The sequence below is a fragment of the Gymnoscopelus microlampas genome (genome assembly GCF_963454915.1).
Source record: "Gymnoscopelus microlampas genome assembly, chromosome: 14".
NCBI lineage: Eukaryota > Metazoa > Chordata > Actinopteri > Myctophiformes > Myctophidae > Gymnoscopelus > Gymnoscopelus microlampas.
Window position 1 is genome coordinate 43,897,692 of NC_139951.1, and position 21,928 is coordinate 43,919,619.

At 42.5% G+C, this 21,928-nt stretch overlaps 1 protein-coding gene across 1 annotated transcript in view; it reads right to left on the reverse strand.

The window, feature by feature from the left end:
* LOC311060490 (protein tweety homolog 2-like) overlaps positions 1 to 21,928 on the reverse strand; it is a 131,240-nt gene that overhangs the window by 70,926 nt on the left and 38,386 nt on the right. Inside the window, exon 2 of the mRNA XM_084078686.1 lies at positions 17,111 to 17,286. Within this exon, the coding sequence (XP_083934812.1) occupies positions 17,111 to 17,286 (176 nt within the window). The remainder of the gene's footprint in view (positions 1 to 17,110; positions 17,287 to 21,928) is intronic.

Consider the following 21,928-nt stretch of genomic DNA (forward strand, 5'->3'; position numbering starts at 1 on the left):
CACAAATAAGACTTCAAAGGAAGAATAACTGTTTAATCGGAATAATCGGAAACATACAGTAAATTAACAAAGTCTGTTCTGATTAGTGAATAAAACGTGCAGCAGAAATGCTTTTCTTTTGAACCACTTGAACATCTATATTCTGAGGGGTACATTCGCCAGAAATCGCAGATCTACAAGCTCACAACGCTACGAGTTGCTACGCGTTGTGAGCAGAACATAGGGGGGAACAGAGGTCTAGCTGAGAGCGTGATGAAGCAGGGACCCCCCAACATATTGCAGAAAATGATGTTGTAGATGAAACTTTTTCATAGATGTCATAGATGGCTTCATAGATATGTTTGACAGCACAATAATTAGTGTTGTGTAAAATTGTATTCATGTTTTGTGTTTATTTGTTTTCACATTATCTTTTATTAAGGTTAGTAACATTAAATACATGTTCAGTCATTTAACTTCTTAAACCTCAGTACTTAGTAAACTTTACCGTGGGCTCTGTACTTGGTCTGCTCTTTTTTCCCTTTACCCCAAATCTCTTTTCCGAAAATAGCCGATCTAGAAGCTCACAACGCCGAGGCGTTGTGAGCTTGTAGGTCGGCTATTTTCGGTTAACGTTCCCCTCAGAATAGGGATGCTACGGTTCAAGTGGTTAATGTAAAAAGAAAGACCCCTGGTGAAGAAGGAAACAAGAGCAGACCAAGTACAGAGCCAACTGAGATCCGTTTGACCAAGTATAGGTTAAAGGACGTTGCTTTTGTGCATGTTGGCAGCATGCTGAGAGAGCTGCAGCTGTAGAGACAGGAGACACTACACTCTTATTGGCTCAGACACAGGGGACACTACACTCTTATTGGCTCAGACACAGGGGATACTACACTCTTATTGGCTCAGAGACAGGGGACACTACACTCTTATTGGCTCAGAGACAGGGGACACTACACTCTTATTGGCTCAGAGACAGGGGACACTACACTCTTATTGGCTCAGATCACTACTTCCTGTGTGGCAGGTCAACTCGACTCGCGAAAAAACGGGAGCACAAATCCTACCCAGGATAGAACACAAGAGAGAACTATTCGCAAAGAAAACGAAATGTCCTTATTTATATAAGTAGATTTGCAGGCCGCTAAAATCTAGTCCTACATTAAATTGTGCCGATCAGAGCAATACTCAGCGAGCTACAGGTATGGCCATTTGAAGTGTTAAGACTATTTTCATGGCAGACCCCTAAACAGTGTTAGTGCAAGTTTCGTGCATATTGGAGGAACGCAGCGTTGATCTACGGCCCCTGATGTGACTATTCTGATGGCATTCCCCTGAACCATGCTTGTGCCAAGTTTGGTGCGGATCGGAGCAACGGTGCGCCTCGCAAGTCCGGATGTTACGTTTGTGATGTCCACAGTCCACAGTCCACCGACCCTGAAGGCAATTTTAATATAGGATTTCAGATGAATGCATTTACAATGTCAATAACACAAAAAGATGTCGATGTGTCTTTGCACTTAAACTTTGAATAAACCGTGGTCAATTGATTTTGGGGACCCTGCGTCCCTTTTGGTCGACCAAGTATTTTAGGCTCTAACCATATTAAGTTGTATGAGGACTTTTTGAAAAATTACATGCATCATTTCAATATAACTCAACTAAGCTTGAAACAAGTTCTCACAGCTAGACAATGGTTTTAAAAGCCACACGGTGGCCTCAACCTGTGTCTCAGAGGGTTAATTTAAGCTTAACCCATTAAGACCTGAGGCCGATTCCACAAGTGCCTTCTAAATCAGTAGTTCTCAAAACCTTTTTCATGCCAAGGACCCCCAAAATGATATGTATTTGGCCGCAGACTTCCCATTTGAAATGGTTTTGTGCCAGGGAGATTTGTGTTAAAAATGTAATAATTCAATAATTCAACATGCTCTCAGCGAGGCACGCGCTGAGAGCATGTATACCTGCTATTTTTGAATAGCCAACCCTAAATCTACACAGATGCTTTCCTGGTTCTAATGGGTTAATAATGTGCTTTAAGATTTATTAAATGGGTAAGAAAAAAAGACACATTCTTATAAAAATGTTAATGATCTTATACAATCCGCTCTTCCATATTAAATTATTATGTATTGCACCCACTGAGTGTGCACTCAGTGGATATACAAGGTTTCTCCCCGACATGTTCATAATACAGATCTAGACTCCTACACAGGGACTTGATGACCACAAGGTGATGCAGTATTATATTATATGAAAGCCACCAAGGACTTGAACAGAGCCAGTCGTCTGGTCTGCTTAGCACTGCCTATCCGTTACAAGCCTATGGCCCTGAAAACATCAATACTACATGATGCTGAGGTGACATAATCCCGTTCCACTGATCCCTTAATCACTAAATCACATCCATACATCAAACCGCTAGACTAGAGGTCTTCAACCTGTTTCAACCCAGTAAACGCGCACACACACACACACACACACACACACACACACACACACACACACACACACACACACACACACACACACACACACACACACACACACACACACACACACACACTTGATTTCCCCTTAGGCAATCAATAAAGGTCTTATCTTATTGTACAACCATATTTCAGCAATTGTTTATTATCTATTTATTTCCCTTCATGTGTAACATCAGAAAAGTTAAAACAGTAATGCAATTTCCTGTTCACTGCAGAAATCACAATTTAGTTTTGTCTAATAATGACAGCTCAAAGCATCTCATGAAATGAGAAATTTCATTTTGTTTTATTGTGATGAAAATACTTTTTTTTTTTTTTTTTTTAAAGATTTTTTTTTTTGGCTTTTTATAGCTTTATTGGGAGAGGGATAGTGAAAGTAGGCTGACAGGAAATGGGGAGAGAGATGGGGGAAGACACGCAGCAAAGGCCGTCGGGAACGGGACGCAAACCCGCGGCACGCTGTCTGTTAAGGGATTTCAACCAGGGTGCCTGGACCGCGACGCCACGGCCCAGGCCAATGAAAATACATTTAGAATGACTAGAAAAGTGCGCTCCTTTTCTAGTTAGTGCACACTTTTCTAGTTAGTGCGGTCGTAGCCATCGGAATGGAATCAGAAAAATGCCGGGGCCTATATGGAGAGATGCTTCATGATACAATTAATCCATGGGAAAAGCTATTCCGATTGTTACGAATTACGGTGAAGTTATAGGCCCACTTCAAAGCGTGAAGGGGGCTGTTATAGCGCTACCATGAGTCCAATTAGGAAAACAATGGGGTGCAGGTTCTTCTTTGGCCAACTGGGCTGCTCACAGATAAACTGACAGACACACTGACGGACGGATGGACAGACAGACAGACAGACAGACAAATAGGGGCGAAAACATAGTCTCTGCATGGCCTTCAGCCGTCTGGCCTAGAGCTGAGACATGACAGGAAAACCCGGCATGCAAAAACTTCAGAGACATCTGGTGGAAGCTACAGGTTGCAAACAATCAACTTTCAGCATGACATCCTCAAACCGATGCCAGATGAGACGAGGGCCAAGGCCGGCCGGTTAGCACCAACGGGAAGCAGATAATTGAGGCTAAAGGTGCTGCATGTGCTTAGCCGCTGGGCTCTGGGTCGAAGAAGTCCTCCCCACCATCGTACCAGATAAAAGCTACCTCCAGAGGAGAGACGTATAAATCTCTCACGTGAAGCGGGATAACTTCCCATAATATTAGCCCTCCTGTTCCCTGAAGCCTGGCACTTCCCGGCTACACGCTAAGCGGAACACGCTACAAGCGAGGCTATTTTCATAATGAGAACAATAGGGCAGACACTCATTAAAAGTATAGACCCCCTGCAGGTAACACTACCAGCGATGCACATTATAACGGTGTCCCGCCGAGAGATGAGGGGGAGAGAGAGACAGAGAGGAGGCGAATGAAGGAAGAATGAATGAGAACATGAGAATAATATCAATATCAAAGAGAGAAACGGGGGTACAGAGGGCAAGAGACAACTAGAGGGAGAGAAAGACAGAACAGAGATAGGGTGAGACTTCAGCAGTTGTTCAGTTCAATGTTGATCCGTTAGTGTGTGTAGTGTGAGCTTAAAGATCAGCCATTTTTATTATTTTTTTATTTTTACTTCTACTTGGGTCTACTTTTTACTCAAATAACATTTTTAACACAGGCCTTCTACTTGTAACAGAGCATTTTTATTGTGGTATTGTTCCTTTTACTTAAGTAAAAACAATCTTCCTCAGAACCTCAGTGATAAACAGAGAGAGGCATGAAAGAGGAGGGATACAACAACATACACAAACAGGAGAGGATGTATTATCTGCCCCAGATCTGCACTGTTATTAATGTCCGCCTTGATGAGAATGAATAGAAATCCCGTCTCGTGGGGATGTTTTGACACTGTCAAAACGGCGGCAACGAGGCTCCACAGGAACACACGCACGCACGGACGCACACACACACACGTTGTCTTTTCATCTCTGTCTGTTTGAACAGACTCTTCAGCCGTGCAGGATGTGAGACGAGCGAGGCAGGAAGAACTAAACGGTGTCAGATGATGAAAAAGAAAAAGGCAGAGCAGCTCCTTCCTACAGTAACATCACTGGATGCTTTGAAGCACTCCACAAGTATTTCACACACACAGTCTAATTAACTAATAGCAAGGACTGAGACCAAGAGAGAGAGAGAGGGGGGGGGGGTTGGAAAGGGAGGCAGGGAGTGAGAAAGAGAGAGTGAGAAAGAGAGAGTGAGAGACAGAGACAGAGAGTGAGATAGAGAGAGTGAGAGAATGAGAGAATGAGAGAATGAGAGACAGAGAGACATAGAGACAGAGAGAGAGAGAGAGAGAGAGACAGAGAGACAGAGAGACAGAGAGACAGAGAGACAGAGAGAGAGAGAGACAGACAGAGAGACAGAGAGAGAGAGAGAGAGAGAGAGCGCGAGCTATCTTAAGCTATCTTACACACTGGAAAAGATCTACCCAAAACCAGAGCAAAATGGAATGCTATTTAGCTCTAAACAGAGAATACACAGTAGCATATATAGGCACTGTAACTGATCCGGTACATATAAATACTGTTCATATAAACAGAGCAACTGACTTTGATTCAATTACACTCGAATAAGTTGCTGCTACTTGTCGCAAAGGTTTTATACCAAATGAATGCAAATGATTAGAGAGAGAGAGAGAGAGAGAGAGAGAGAGAGAGAGAGAGCGAGAGCGAGAGAGAGACAGACAGAGAGAGAGAGATAAAGAGACAGAGACAGAGATCATATATTTGAGGAGGGGAATATCTCAGATTGGACTTGGCATGGTGTTGAACAGTCTGTCATGTCGGTGAATCACCAGTCTGGAGGAACAACAAAACAAAAGACAAGCGAAGGGGATTTTCAGCCAAAGAGCCAAACTGACAAGACGACGTCAACCGTTGTGCCTCCAGCACGGATCCCATGAATAGTCTGGGAAATATTTTGATATTTGATATCTTGACCCCAAAAAAAAAGCAGCCGCCGAGTATTCCTGACATGAGAACAGAGGAGACAGCTCTATCGTCACTGTCGGAGTGGAAACCCCGTACATGTCCAAAAAAAGAGAACCTATGTTCCAATGGATCCAATGTAGTTATTATTTACAGTCACAAGCTCTTGTTAAAGGGATAGTTCACCCAAACAATTGCTTTTTTTCCTATCTATTCATGGAGACTTGAATTCATAGATATTTTTTGTTTTTTGTCGCATTCCTAAGCCAACAATTTGATGGCCAGTGGATTGGTAGGCAGCGGTTCTGGTAGGAGACACAGAGGAGACTCTTTGTGTCTCCTACCGGAACCGCTGCCGGTCAACAAATGATTAGCTTAGGAATGTGACAAAAACAAATGAACTATGCCTTTAAAACGTATATACTTGGTCATTGGTTAAATATTTATAAAACCCACACACACACTTAACCACTTTTATTCTTTTTTATTCCGCAAAGCAGAAATAGACGATTTACAAGCTCACAACGCGTCGCAAACCAAACTTGTTTTTTATATCGTTGCTGTCGGGCAGAAACCTCCTTCTCCATATTCAAAATGTTTGTGTTTTTTTCCGGAAATTACTTGATCATACAACAGCATCACACAAAAGCATCAAAAGTAGCAGATCTACAAGCTCGAAACGTGGCGCGAAGCGACGCGTTTCGAGCTTGTAGATCTGCTACTTTTAATGCTTTTGAATTTGAATCCTGAAAAGTTAACAGTTTTGGACTTATGAGGTTTCCACCTCATAAAAACACGAACCCTGAGGTCTTTGCAAATCTCTATACCTGCAAACCTGGCTGTAGTGTCTATAGCTGACACAGCCATCAGCTAAAGCTCCCTTCCTGAATGTTTCATGTGTTTTTCTGCTGCCGGGAGGCTGAGGTTCAAGAATGACCTCAGACATCTCAGGAGGCCCTGAGACATGAATAGCAACAAAAGCTAGAAGTGTGTATTTGCAGATAAACAGAAACAGGGTCTGGTAGCGGAGCGGACGGTGAATTCCCATGTGGATCTCAGGCTTCATGTGACCCAGTCTACACATCATCAGTCATGTGTATGATGTATGTGTCCATATTTGGGCAAGATTTCAGGCCTTTTTCCACTTCCTTTATGAAATTAGAGTTAAATATTTACAAATATACACAGGGTTTCCACACATGTTTTTACAGTGAAATTTCAAAACTTTTCCATAACTTTTCCATAAGTATTTTAGCCCATTTCCAGGCCAATAGCAATGGTGCAACAATGAGGCTCTTAAACATGGTATCAATGCCCCCAGTCACATGACAAAAAGAACAGATCTACAAGCTAACAACATATCACAGTGCACCGTGTTGTTAGCTTGCAGATCTATTATTTTTGTCACATGAAGTCCTGTATACATTAGGCCACACACATTATTTCATGTGATACTTGACATGTTTTTTATGAACAAAATAAATGGCCAAAAACTTTTATATCCAAACATTTTCCAAAACATTCAGTTAATTCCAAACCTTTTCCAGGGCCTGGAAAACAGTTTATTTTTATTTCAAAATATTTCCATGAATTTCATGACCGTGGGAACCCTGTATATACTGTACTGTGTCCTGACTACAGGCAGCAAGTACAAGGAATGATAAATGGTGCATTTATATAGAGCCTTTATCCAGTGACAGTGGAGGAAACCAATGCAGGGCAGCAACCTGCTCAAAGAGAGCTGTTAGGACACTTCAACATTAAGCCAGAGGGAACTGTGGATCAAACTGGGAGTGTTCCGATTCCCAAGTGGCCACGTACTCTACCTCCTGAACCACTGCCGCCCTAAAGAAGTTGTGCATTTATCACTGGCACCCCCCCCCCCCCCCCCCACACACACACACACACACACACACACACACACACACACACACACACACACACACACACACACACACACACACACACACACACACACACACACACACACACACACACTGTGGACAGCTCAGAAACTCGCCTACCAGTGACATCATCGGCAGGTTTGAGGTTTGGTCATTTCAAATACGTTTTTTTTTCAATTAATGCGAGAACAATGGCTTCTATTTTAGCTGGTTAACTTTACAGGAAGAGAAAACCTTGAAATTTTTAGCTTGTATTCTCGATCGATGATGTCACTGGTAGGCAGGTTTCTGGACTGCCCTGCCCTGAGACACAGACCGAACAAACGGTACCATATTATAATGACGATTAGTGAGGATCAATTGTATGAAGAAATTGGGTGAAATTACCGACATATTTATGAAATGTATATTAAAGAAATACATGCATTGTGTAAATAGCCTATCTACAAGCTCACAACGTGTCGTGATGCAACACATTGTGAGCTTGGAGATGCTGCATGGAAACAATTATGACGATAATGCAAAAATAATGATTATCTCAAATAATTGCGATTATGTCATTGTGACAGGCCTATTTGGCAGTGGTCTGCTACAGTAGGTCTGGGGTTCCAGAGGAAGACACAGAAACAGAAACACAGCTGATGTGTAACAGTGGCTGTATGTGTGCAGATGTCCGTCCGCAGAGTGAATAAATGAACAGCTTGGACAGTTACAGTACGCTCCAGCTAATTGGACAGCTAATGTGCTAACTTAACGTATAGCAGGGCAGGGATTCCAGCCAGCATGACATCTGCTGTAGCCTGGCTGAGATCACTTAGAATGGACGTCACAAACTCAATTAGAGCGGAGCAGGGGGCCGAAATGTAAGACTTAGCCAGGGGGAAAGGGGGGGGGGGGGGGTTGGGGTGGTATATGGAGCTGAAAAGACTGAGAAATGAAATTACTGGATCAAGAAGGGCAGACTAGAAGAGAGGTTTAACCACTTAAACCCTCCAGTCTTACTCCTCCACTGTACTTGGGACGCTTTTTTTCCCTCCATCTTCACCATATCTCTTTGCCAAAACATTGCCGCTCTACAAGCTCACAATTGTGAGTTTGTAGATTTTGGCAAACGTTCCCCCCAGAATAGTGATGCTCGGGTTCAAGTGGTTAAAGGGGGAGGGGACAAATGGGGATTAAACCTGGCGTCCCCAGCTTGGATATGTCATTATATTTTTTTATTTTATTTAATAAAACATTTTGGGGGGTATTTACGAGAACTGTGAAAATTGCATATCTACAAGCTGGAGTTGTAGATTGTCTATTTTTGGCAAACGACAAAGCAGGCAATTATCACTGCAAAGCCACGAGTGTCAGTTTGACTGTGAGACAGGACATTTTTACTGGCTGGCTCGGCATGAGGCTAGACATCTATAAGAGGATTGTGGTGTGTGTGTGTGTGTGTGTGTGTGTGTGTGTGTGTGTGTGTGTGTGTGTGTGTGTGTGTCCAGAGATAATCTGATTTGGACCGTTCACTGCCATATTTCTTATGCACACTGCCAGTAGGAAACAGAAGTACAATTACAATGTATTTCTTCGCGTAATACATAGTTGAACTCAACGAGTTATAGAGCAGTGGTTCTCAAACCTTTTTATGTCAGGGACCCCCAAATTAATATGCATTTGTCCGCCGACCCCAATCTAAAAATATTTTGCGTTGTTAAAATGTTTGTGCCGGCCTGGGCCTCTGTGGTGAAACTGATTTGGATGTCATTTTAACACATTTTTGCCAGGGACCCCCTGGAACCCCCTCAAGGACCCCTAGGGGTCCCCCGAACCCCACTTTGAGAACCACTGTCATAGATCAGTGCTTCTCAACCTTTTCAGGCTGCGACCACCCCAACATAATCATTATTTGAACTAGCAACCCCCCCCCCCACTTGGAATTGTAAGAGTTGAGGTATTACATTTAGTTCGACTCAGTTCCCACAGATAAATATTGTGAAAATAGCCGATCTACAAGCTCATAATGCCTCGCAACGCTAGTAGATCGGCTCTTTTCACAATGTTCATATAATATTATTTGTCAATTTGGCCAATGTTTGATCAGTTTTTATAGTATAGTTTGCTAATTAGTTTTGATTCTTTTTTTCATGTCATTTCTTTTTTGTTGTCTTAACACATCGGGTGCAACAACTTACCGTGGGTGCCAGCATTCTCCCCATTGACTGCGCTTTGCTGTTTAAAGTTTCCACATGCGTTACAAGCAAATCCACGCAAAAAAAAGCATCGATTCATGTTCTGCCATGAGCCTGGCTACAGGCTGGAACCATAACATTCCCCTCGCGGGTTACAACGGGGGGGGGGATCGCGCATGACCGTTTTTCCCCACAGGAAACAGATTCGGAGATATAGGCGTTTCAAAGTAGGAAATAGACAGGAAGCGGATGGGGGGAAAAAAAGTGTTTCCGGTGAGCGATCTGGCACTTCCTTCGCAGGATTACAATGGGTGCTCCCAGAGCTGCTAGCCCCGCCCGCGCGGAGAAAAACGAAAAAAACAAAATGACTCACGGTTCAGACCGTGTTCGGCACCGAAGCTTCGGAACCGCCACTATGTAAACACACGGTTCAGACCGTGTTTGGCACCCGATGTGTTAAAATCCTTAAATTGTCACTTTACTGTCATATGGGGACCGCCCCCCCAAAAAATCATGTCGGGACCCCGACCCACAGGTTGAGAACCACTGTACACATAGATGACTGACGTCACAGGTTGGTCGTTTATATAATATGCGGATCCCGAGTTTTCCACATGATTAGATTCTCCTCTCCTCTCTGTTAGTTACATTGACACTCGGTGTCATCGCAGCTCATTTCCACTTTGCACAGCGTGAGTCCACATCCTCCCACAGAGTCACAGCCTCTCATTATTAAATTAAAGGATTCTCTCACAGAGCAGAAGAGCCGATGAATCAGAGACAGATACAGAGAGACAGAGAGAGAGTTGGTTTCCCCCGGAGGAGGATCTGCCTTCTTCTTCCCAAACCACTCATGTGTCCACGACCAACCAACTAATCATGTCTGCTCTCAACCCTTAAACCCCTGAGTTACAGTAACTGTTCTTGGATCTTTTTTTTCCTGTCTACCAGGGGTCTTCAACAGGGGCTCCGGGACCCCTAGGGGGTCCTCAGAGCTACCAGGGGTCCTCCAAATCTTTGTGTGATAGGATGTTTTTTTTTTACATTAATCACTTGAACCCCAGCATATTGGGGAGGGGAACATTAGCCGAAGATCTAAGAAATTAGCAGATCTACAAGCTCACAACGCCTCGTGCTGCAAGGCGTTGCGAACTTGTAGATTGTCTATTTTCGGCAAAGAGGTATAGCTGTGTGGGGGGGGGGGGAGCAAATCAAATACTAAGTATTGAAGCCAGGTTTAAATGTCTGAAATGACCAAAAACATGAATCTACACAAGACTGATGTGTCAAAAATCTATGAAAAAGTTGAATCTGCAAAACAATTGTAAACAATATAGTTGGGGTCCCTGTATGCTTCATCTCTCTCAGCTAAGGGGTCCTTGGCCTGAACAACGTTGAAGACCCCTGGTCTACACCAAATATCTTCGCCAAAAAGAGTCGATCTACAAGCTCACAATGTGTCGCTTTAGCGACACATTGTGAGCTTGTAGATCTGCTATTTTTTAGAATGCCCCCCCCCCCCCCCCCAGAATAGGTATGCATGGGGGTTTTCCTTGTAACAGAGTATTTCTAGTACTTCTGTCACCACTGGTAATTGGATTAGAGCTGGTATGGGTTTCAAAAACAACAAAGTACCCCCCACACATACACAATGACGCAATCCCCGCAGCATTCCGTGAACCAGCTGTTGTACGAGGGGGTCCAGGACCCCCAGATATCATATGGTGGGCCTGATAACATCACAGAGATCCCCCCGTGGAAGACAGGAAATGCCACAGACGAGACGCAATCTGGAAGCCCCAGCATCATCACATCACAGCACAGCAGATCACGTCGCCTGGGCTTTGGCTTTGGAGAGGACTTTACTCCAGCAGATGTCTGGATGGGCTGCATCCAATCTGACAGCAGCATGGAAGAACTAGGGCTGTCACCATCATGGAATTTTATTTAACGATTATAGGCTAATTGTCACATTTGCAATTAACAAGTTAGCTTGGCGATTCAAAAATAGCTCACAGTGCGTCACGTCGTGCTGTGCTGCGAGCTTGTACATCTGCTATTTTTGATTTTTTTTGAAAACATCTTCTCACATCTTCATCTTCTGGGGGTCCCTGGCACGAATCAGATGGGGTCCGCGGCCAATGCCGGCCATATATATATACATTTGGGGCGTCCTGGCACAAAAACTACAGATTTTGAAGGCATTTGTAGAATTAGCCTCAGGTTAATGCATGCGTCGACAACAGTCGACACCGATGATTCACAAAACACAACAAGTCGCAACTTGCAACCTGTTGCAGGTTCGGTGCAGTTTTGGGATTCTGCTGCAAGTGGTTGCAGTTGCAACTTGTTGCGTTATGAACATGAAGAATGCTTAAGCTTACCTTCATACTTTAACGTTTTGTGTTTTTTTGGTAAAGTAATGCCCTACTTGATCAGGGTCACACAAAAAACATCAAAAGTAGTAGATCCACAAGCTCGGAACGTGGCACAGAGCGACGTGTTTCGAGCGCTTTGATCGGCTACTTTTGAATCTGAATCACAAACAGAGACAATAATAAAGAAATGACATACTGTATATTACACTTATATTACACTATATTAGTGGAAATAGACGATCTACAAGCTTACAATGCGTCGCACGGTGACCAGTGTTGCCAAGTCTGCTCATTGTAATTTCCCCCCAAGATTTTATTTGAAAAAAGCTGATGTATGTTTAAAGTGGCCCATAGTCGCTTCTTTTGGGCTTGTTTTCCTAGACCTGGTTGCTTGTTTCTGTCACAGAATCTGGCAACACTGATGGTGACGCATTGTGGGCTTGTAGGAAAAAAAACGCTATTTTGGGAAAATGTTTGAAAACGGCAAAATGGAAAAGATTTAGCAAAATAATTGTGATCATCTCAAATAACTGTGATAAGGCGATTATGTGATAATAGTGAAAGGCCTATCTGGAAGCCCCAGCATCGCATCACATCGCATTGGGCTTTGGCTTTGGACAGGACTTTAACTCCAGCAGATGTTTGGATAGACTGCATCCAATCTGACAGCAGCATGGAAGGAGGATGATGCTCAGTGATCTAGCGAGGAGGTCTTGACTGTTTGGCTTGCGGTGAAAAGAGACTCGGAGACGTAAGCAAACAAACCACACTGCTGCAGAACACATCTGCTACACGCAGAGCAGTCACATGTCAAACAGAATCGCATGTCCAAACGTTGCCAGTATTACTTTTAGACTAAAAGGGCTTTTCAGATCGGGGAACGACTTGGATCAGCAGGGTCACTGCACTGCACTTAGGGGTTGTTACAATTATTACATAACCGTCTGATCGTAATATTATTTGAGATAATCGCAATTATTTTGCATAATCGTTTCCATGCTGAGAAATGTTCATACATTCTCAAATATAAAAATGCAGAAATGGCAGAGCTACAAGCTTACAACGTATCACTTAGTTTAGAAGCTCAGATCAGTTATTTCTGCTATATTTACAATTGTTGAAAGTATATATTTATTACGTCAGTAATGTCTTGTATATTTAAGTTATTGTCATATCTGCCCTGTGCAATTTTTGTTGACGAGGCCTAAAAGGCAAACAGAAACAATTGTTTTATTCATATGTTCAATGCTAAAACACAATTAAATCTTTAATCACAATTATTTCTATAACAATTAATCATCAAATTTTGTAATGGTGACGACCCTATTGCTCATGTGAATCCACAGACAACACAATCGCTCCACCAGTAAAGGTGCGTGCGTGGAAACGAGCATGAACGCGACACTTTCACAGGAGTCCGCCCGCCTGTAAGATTAACCACACCTCCCTGTACCTGTCCACCCGCCTCTCACTGAAAATGAATGTCCAGGCGCGCCAGTCGCTTCCGTCTGATAAGCCATTATAAAAGTTATGTTATAGGAAACATTCCCTGAGTTTTAAAGTCCTTACTCCTTACACACAGGAAGCGTGAAGTATCAAAATATTAATGTTGTTATGCCTCATTCAAAAAGATTGATGCTCTTATTGTAAAAAATCGTTTTACAACCTCATTACAAAAATGAATTATTTCGCTTCATAGCAGTGTAATATTCACACTCTGTGTGGATGCACGAAATAAACGCTCCCGGACTCCCGGTGTGTCAGCACATTCATGGTAAACATTTACATATTTAACACCTGCACACGCATGATCAAGCACACACCTTTGTGTACAGTACAGTTTTTGCTTGTGCTATATAGCCTACTGAGATTTTTCCCCAGTTCAATTCTGCGTCATACATTTTTTATATGAGAAGAGGTGAAGAGGTGCCTCTGTTGTTCAATCTGTTCTCCATTTTAGAAAACATTAAACAGCAGCTAAATAATTTAACAGGACGTAATGAAGACTCATGGTTGACTTGCTATGGCTACCTAAAGCCATTAGCGAGACATGACGGAACGGCACACGCCAGTGAATACACGACGTGTCTAAGGACACGCTGAGTCATGAGTGATACATGTACAGTACTATATGACGGCAGGGTTTTAAGTGATGTCACAAGCTGAGGTCACAAAGGAGCCTGACAATATAGAGAACGTATATCATTACTGTCGGGGCAGAAACCTCTCATCTCAGTAATTATTTAACGTTTTGTGTTTTTTTCGTAATTTCAGATCTACAAGCTGGAAACACGGCGCAAAGTGACACGTTTTGAGCTTGTAGATCTGCTACTTTTGCTATTTTTGAATCCTGAAAAGTGACAGTTTTGAACATGGTTTCTGACATATGAGTGAGGTTTCCACCCGACAAGAGATGACATACAACATACATGACTGTTCACCAACATGTTTCAGTGGGCAGGGCTGTCACGATCATGAAGTTAATTGATCAACTAATTGTCATATACAAAATTGCGATTAACAATTTTTTGGCTTTGAACATTGGAACATTTTTCAGCATGGAAGTGATTATGACAATTATCACATTTGCTTAAAAATAACTGCAATTATCTCAAATAACTGAGATCAGACGATTATGTAATTACTGTGACAGGCCTCAGTGGGTAAAACAATGAATGTATTTTAACTAAGTTTGTTTGCCATGGCAGTTCCTTTGTATTCCTCTTCCAAGGCGTTTCTGCCTTGTTGGATTGTTGGATACTGTCGGTTACAAAAGATCAAAATTGGGATCAGCATGGGACCCAAAAATCTGGCACGAGTCTAATTCTAGGCGGGGGACGTTCCACGAGGAGGATCCAAGCATCACCCATCATGGGTTTTGTGGCTCGTGACCTTAAAACCCAAGTCCCTCTGAGCCGCGAGGCTCCAACAACCCTTAGCGGCTTGAGTTTCAACAGAGATAATACATACCGCTGCATTCCAGCCCTACGTCCAATCTGGTCTAAAAAAAGAATGAAGCAGGGAGGGAGTGCTGGAGGCTAGGAGGGCTAATTCGATAACGGCTGTCATCCACTGAAGATGAGTATCACGGGACTTCCAGAAAACAAAGTGGCCCACTCCGCTATAGCTCGCTAAGATTCAATTAGCCACTTTGTGAGGAGAGCGCATGTCATTGACCAGCCTTAATGGGCACCATCCTAGATGATGGTGAAAACTTGCTGAATGAGCTGTGCTGCATCGCTCCCCTAAAGGTGGAGAGTTTTCATGAGATAACTCAATCTTTGTTCCCTCAACACAAAAGACAAGCAAGCAGGGACTTTTATGACTGTCTCTGTTTCCAGTTATACGGTAGTTTTAAGCCTGGCTTATACTTTGTCATGTCATACTTTGGGCCACAGATAGCCGAGAGTCTAGGCCAGTGGCTCTCAAACCGATTTTTCAAAAATAGCAGATCTACAAGCTCATAGTGCGGCACGAAGTGACGCATACAATATGGTTAAAGTTTGTTAAAATGATTGTGACGCTATATTAACACATTTTGCTGGGGACCCCCACCGGGGGTAAGGAACTCCGGGTGGGGGTCCCTCACTGGCAGGTGAGCCAGTATGGGTTGCAACAGCAGTTGCAAGCAGTGGGAGGAATTCATTGGGAGAAAAAGTGGTCAAATGAATTGGCTACTCTAAATAAAATCAAAATGAAATGAAAAGCGCCGTTCTACAAGAGCTTATAGAACACCAATCTTCAGAGCATGACACCGGCAAACGATGGAGCATAACTTTGGCATTATTTGATGTAGTAACACTGTCATCTTCACGGAAAATCACTGAAATAGGATGGGGGGGGGGGGGGGGGGGGGGGGGGTTAGAGAGATATTATTAAAGGGATGCTATACTGTATTACCCTTCCCTGTCTCCTCCTCAGCTCTATATACTGTATTAATAAATATTTCAGAGGAAGAGAGATGAAAGACCGACCTTCCGGATCATGAAACAATAATGAAACTGAAATGCTGTATATCCTGTACTGAAACCACAATGTGCTGTATGGACTCAAAACCACTGCCTGTGCTTAATGGTTCCTTAACACGAAGGACCCATAATGCCTCAACACTGAGGACACAAATGGACAGAGAGAGAGACAGAGAGATAGAGACAGAGAGAGACCGAGAGAGAGAGAGAGAGAGAGAGAGACAGACAGACAGACAGACAGACAGACAGACAGACAGACAGACAGACAGACAGACAGACAGACAGACAGACAGACAGACAGACAGACAGACAGACAGAGAGAGAGAGAGAGAGAGAGAGAGAGAGATTTCGATCCTGTGTCTAGGTTGGACACAACCTTTGACACAATCCAGTTTCTGGTTTGACACAAATGTTGACCTTCAGGTCAAAATTCCATTTCTCCCTGCCCTGACTAAGCAGGCAGGTCAAGTCAAGTCAATTTTATTTATATAAAGCAACCAAAGGCTGACCAAAGTGCTGCACAGCATGAAAATTACAACACACGAAACATCAAAGTTTTGGAGCGGCAAACCAAAAAGGCACGGTCACCTTTTTAACTTCAAGCAGGTACGTGGGGACTTTGAGGAGCTTCTGATCTGCTGATCTAAGTGACCTTAGTGGTGTCGGGGGGATGAAACAACTCACATGTGTATGATGGTGCCAGCCCATGGTGGGCTTTAAAACAATTAGTAAAATGTTTAAATCAATTCTGTATTTGACAGGAAGCCAGTGAAGGGAAGCCAAAATAGGAGTGATGTGATGCCACTTTGGGGTGCCAGTCAGGAGTCTAGCAGCAGCGTTCTGGACAAGCTGCAGTCTAGAGAGCGAAGCACTATAGCAACTCCTGAGTACAGTGAGGTGGGCTACTACAGCATTTAGACCCTCCAGAAAAACGCGATTATGCGATCCCATAATTCATTGTATAATAAGCTAAATAACGCAAATTATGCAGCGATCAGAAATATGCTGATTAGGTAGTGATCAGCATATTTCGCTGGGTAAAATCACATCGCAAAATCAAGGATTTTAGCCTGCAAAATCAAGGATTTTAGCCTGCAAAATCAAGGATTTTAGCCCGAATAATCAAGGATTTTAGCCCGAATAATCAAGGATTTTTCCCCATGTTTTTCTGGAGGGTCTAACTATTAACTCAGTGGTGAAGATTTCTGCACTTGAGTCTTACCAGCTGATGAGGCCGGCGGTCACGGCGGACCAGGTGACGCAGCAGGAGTTGGGCTTCTTGCTCTCCTCCTCCTCGTCGTCCTTACGGCAGCAGCACAGACAGCTCAGGTAGATGGCCAGGCACAGGAGGTTCAGACCCAGACCTGCAGCCGCCACACAGCCCAGGAATATGAGAGACTGCAGAGAGACACAGAGAGAGAGAGAGAGAGAGAGAGAGAGATTTGTGAGCTGTTGTAACAGGAGAAGGATGTCCCAATGCACTTCTAATCATAATTCATCTGTCGGGTGGAAACCTCATATGTCCAAAACTGTTACTTTTCAGGATTCAAATAAAAAAATAGCAAAAGTAGCAGATCTACAAGCTCAAGCTGGCAGATCTGGTATGATCAAGTACGGCATTAATTCACAAAAAAATAATTAGAATATGGAGATAAGAGGTTCAGGGTCCCCACACATTTTTAGCAATGAATTTCCAAAACTTTTCCAAAACTTTTCCAGAATATTTAGCCCAATTTCCAGGCCTATATAACAATCATTCGGCGCAATAATGTGTCTCTTACTCCTATGTAGAATGCCCAAAGATAGGCAGTGTAGCAAAAATAAAGTTTGAGACATACATTAGGCTGCCGTCACACAGCCCGTTCGGCGAAAAACTACTTATGTTACATATTTTGTGTAATATTATTCATGTTTATGAAAATGTTTTGTTTTAACAAAATCAATAGCCAAAAACAATGCATAGCCAAATATTTTTCCAGGACCCTTGATAAATTCCAGGACCTTTGATGATGTTTGATCAATTTCAAACCTTTTCCAGTACTGGATTTTTTTAAATTTTATTTCAAAATATTTCCAGGAATTTCATGACCGTGGGGACCCTGGAGGTTTCTGCTCGATAGCAACGACTTGTGTGTTCCTGCACTGTCGACTCTGCACCGAGTGACCGTAGTACATAGAACCACTGTAGATAGTTTAGAACAAACAGAACTACTTTTAAATATGTTTGAAAAAATGTGCTGCTATTGGTCCCACAGGCCTTATACGAAGTGAATGCAAAACATTGAAATATTAATGTTGTTTGTTTCATAGGTTTATCCCAGGCTAACCTTTCCCACGTGTATATATGACTTTGACAGCAAAGCAAATGCACAACTCTTATGGTTTTGCAAGCTAGATTTCTCAACTTGCAAGGTGACATAGCTCTGTTTACAAATGTCTTTAATTGTACATACATTCATGTGTTTTCACCATTTCGTTCCACTTTTGCTTTGGCAACGTAACCGTATGTTTTGGGGAGACAGTTGACAACAGGCTGACAGTTAATATACCAAATAAACTAAATCAATTAATTTTTTACACTCCCAGAGTTACAGACCTGCACTGAACAGTTTGACATATTTTGGCACAAAATGTTTTCAGATGGGGATACGCGGACAATTAAATATTAACGCAGGGGTCCTTGACATGAAAATGTTTGAGAACCAGTGATTTAAACAACATTCAGGAAGCAAGACCAAATAAGCAACTACACTTTAGAAACAAGCCCAAAAACACAAAACAAAAACAAAAAAAAACATGAAAAAGAAGAACGGACGCACACATCCATCGTCTGAGTAAAGAAGAGTAATAAAGAAAACAAAAACGCTTGCACACCGTTGGGCTCCAATTCAAACAGTTCTTTATGGCATCCACTAAGTGTGCTCTTCATCACACTCAGTTTGATGAAGAGCATAAAGCAATAGTTAACTTACAGCACTTAGTGGCCGTCATAAAGCGGTGGTTCTCAACCTGTGGCCAAATGGTTTTAAGGGGGTCCCCAGATGATTTAGCTTAATGTGCAACATTGTTTTCCTCACTCAACAGTAAACACAAACCCAACATACATTATAAGTGTATACAGGGTTTTGCACATTTCTGTGACTATTACAGAATTATTATTATTACAAAATTACTAAACAGATCAAGCCCGCAACGAAAGGCGTTGTTTTGCTTGTAGGTTGGCTATTTTCACAATATTTATCTGTGGAACCGAGTCAAACTAAATGTAATGCCTCAACTCCTACAATTCCAAGTGCTTGTCAGGGTCCCCCCACCCTGATCCCCAGGTGAAATATGATTACTTTGGGGGGTCACGGCCTGAAAAGTCTAAGAACCACTGCCATGAAGAACTGAAATGGCATTTCATTTTATTTTATTCAAAATTGCAAAACAGGCACACATTTACAGAGGCACAACAAACACTTTGCATTGCCAGCACAGGTCAATATGAGTATCACAAAGCAGCCTCAGTACACACAATCCAAAGACAAATGGAGGGAAAGGTAAAACCAAATGGTCCAGCGTTCCAGGCCAGATTAAATGTTTCATAGATGGCTTCATAAACTTGTTTGACAGCACTATCATCAGTGTTGTGTAAATTAATATTTTGTGTTTATTTGTTTATAAATCATCTTTTCACATTATGTTCGATGTTGGGTTCATGTTAATGTGACTTTTCAGACATTTAACCATTTAAACCCTCAATACATTGTATACGTGATCATTGGCTCTGTACTTAGTCTTCTCTTTTTTCCCTCTCTACAACAAATATCTTCGCAAAAAAATAATAGCCGATCTACAAGCTTGTGAGCTTGCAGATCGGCTATGTATTTTTGGTGAACGTTCCCCTCAAGAATAGGGATGCTAGGGTTTGTGTAAGTGGTTCATGTAAAAAATATAAGGAAAAATAAAATGTTCCTATCACACAAAGCTATCACACATGTAACTTTAAACCTGGCGTCCCTATTTTTGGGCATGTTTTGGGATTTGGGACTCTATACTCTTTGGAATGTTGAGCGAATACCATGATGATGTATAATGCAGACATACAGAATACGCCTTCTCAAATGTATTCATGACCTGGAGCTTTTGCATTGAGATGCCAATTAGACAGGTCTTTCACTGTTGATTCTGCTGAGAATTGCATTTTGTGTGCGTGCGTGCGTGCGTGCGTGCGTTTTTTGACACGGCACTGCATCCCTCCTGATTCGCTCTGAAAAGGAATGATGACCTCAGCTGGATTTCAGCCCCAAACTTACGATTTATTTTACGTCTCCCATCAGCTCACATCAGTGACTCACTTCGCAAGATCTCTTCATGTTTCAAATGTTGAAATACATGTTGTAATATTCATGTATTAAATGTAACCTGCATGCCCAGCTGAAATGTTTCCATTACTATATACATTTTTTTTTTAAGCACACACATCAAAAATATTCAGTGCCAGTTGCGGGGCAGAAGCAAACATCAAAGAAAAATAGAGTCCGCGCACTGGGTCAAAAAGTACTCTGCTATTCTCTGTCTTTCTTCAAATACTATATTAACCACAACTATTTTTGGGGTGAACATTCAGCGAAAAATAGATTGGCTATTATCGGTTCAGAGGGAAAACATGAGTGGTAGTTGATAGATCAAAAACTTGTTTAAGTAAAGATCACATTTTAAATAATACTAATGAGAAACACGGTGCCAAAATAGGAGCAACACACTGACTGAGATTCAATCAAGATGGTTTATTCTGTCTATGGAGCTTCCGTCTTACAGTCAAAGACATACAATATTTATACTCTTTCGTCATCTTGAGTTTGGTTTAAATGATAACACATTACATCATTTGGGCACGTAATGAATCCAGGAATCCAGTGGGAAGTAAAGATGGTGATGACTGAAGGCCTACATGAGATGAGCAGATAACGATGTGTCGACAAGGATGTGACCAAGAGTAACCTTTGGCATATTTTATCTATGAGTCATTAAAACCAGGAAGGCATCTGTGTAACCACTTAAACCAGTGAGTTACCAGCGAGTTAGTTTGCAGTGTCTGTGGTTCAGGCATCATGGATGTGTCTGGACCCAGGAGGTGGCAAAAACAAGGCCAGATGCATTCTGGGAGAGCTGTATCATCTCCACCCTCCTCCTCATCCCCATCTGGAGAACACACACACCTCCTTACATCCTTATAACCCCCCCACCTCCTTCTCCCTCTCAATTCAATTGGGCTTTATGTATTGGCATGAGAAAACGTAGGTTTACATTGCCAAAGCCAATCTACACTGTAAAATATCTCTCTCCCCCCTCTCTCACACTCTCGCTCTCTCTATCCCTCCCTCCCTCTTTCCATTTCTCCCTCCCTCCATATCTCTCTCTCTCCATCTCTAATCTCTTGCATCTTGTCTGCTGTGAAAGACAGAAGTGTCAGAACCAGGAACAGCAACAAGTGTGTTCAGAGCATCAAACAGAGGCCAGCCAGCAGCCGGCTTTATACTTTGAGTTGTGTTTCCTGTTCTCTCTGCTCTCACTTGCTATCTCCTTCATCTTCATTTTTTGATGGCGAGCCAGCTGTTCCCTCGCTGTGATGTCATCTGTCCTGCTAGACTGTGATCATATATTAAGCCCCTAATAAACCGGGACCCTTAAATCAATGCACGTTCATGCACACACACATGTATACGCACCATTAGGTGTTGCATACAGACAATGACTGATTGACAAACATCGGCCTCAGCGTTGAATTGAGACACGCAGTGCATTTGTTCATGTTTGAAATTGGGACAATCCCGTCCAAACCGGGACGTCTGGTCACCCTGTTCTGTGGCCCTGACACACCAAGTTGACTTGTCCAGACTATTACAGACGACGTGTATACTGTTTTAATTTGCACTGTAAAATCCTCAGTGGTAATTCAACTCCGAGTGTACAGTTGAATGGATCCAAAAAGGTCCATTTGGTTCCACATTCGTACAGTTTGTTTCAGAGAGTAAAAGAACGCCCCAAATACAAA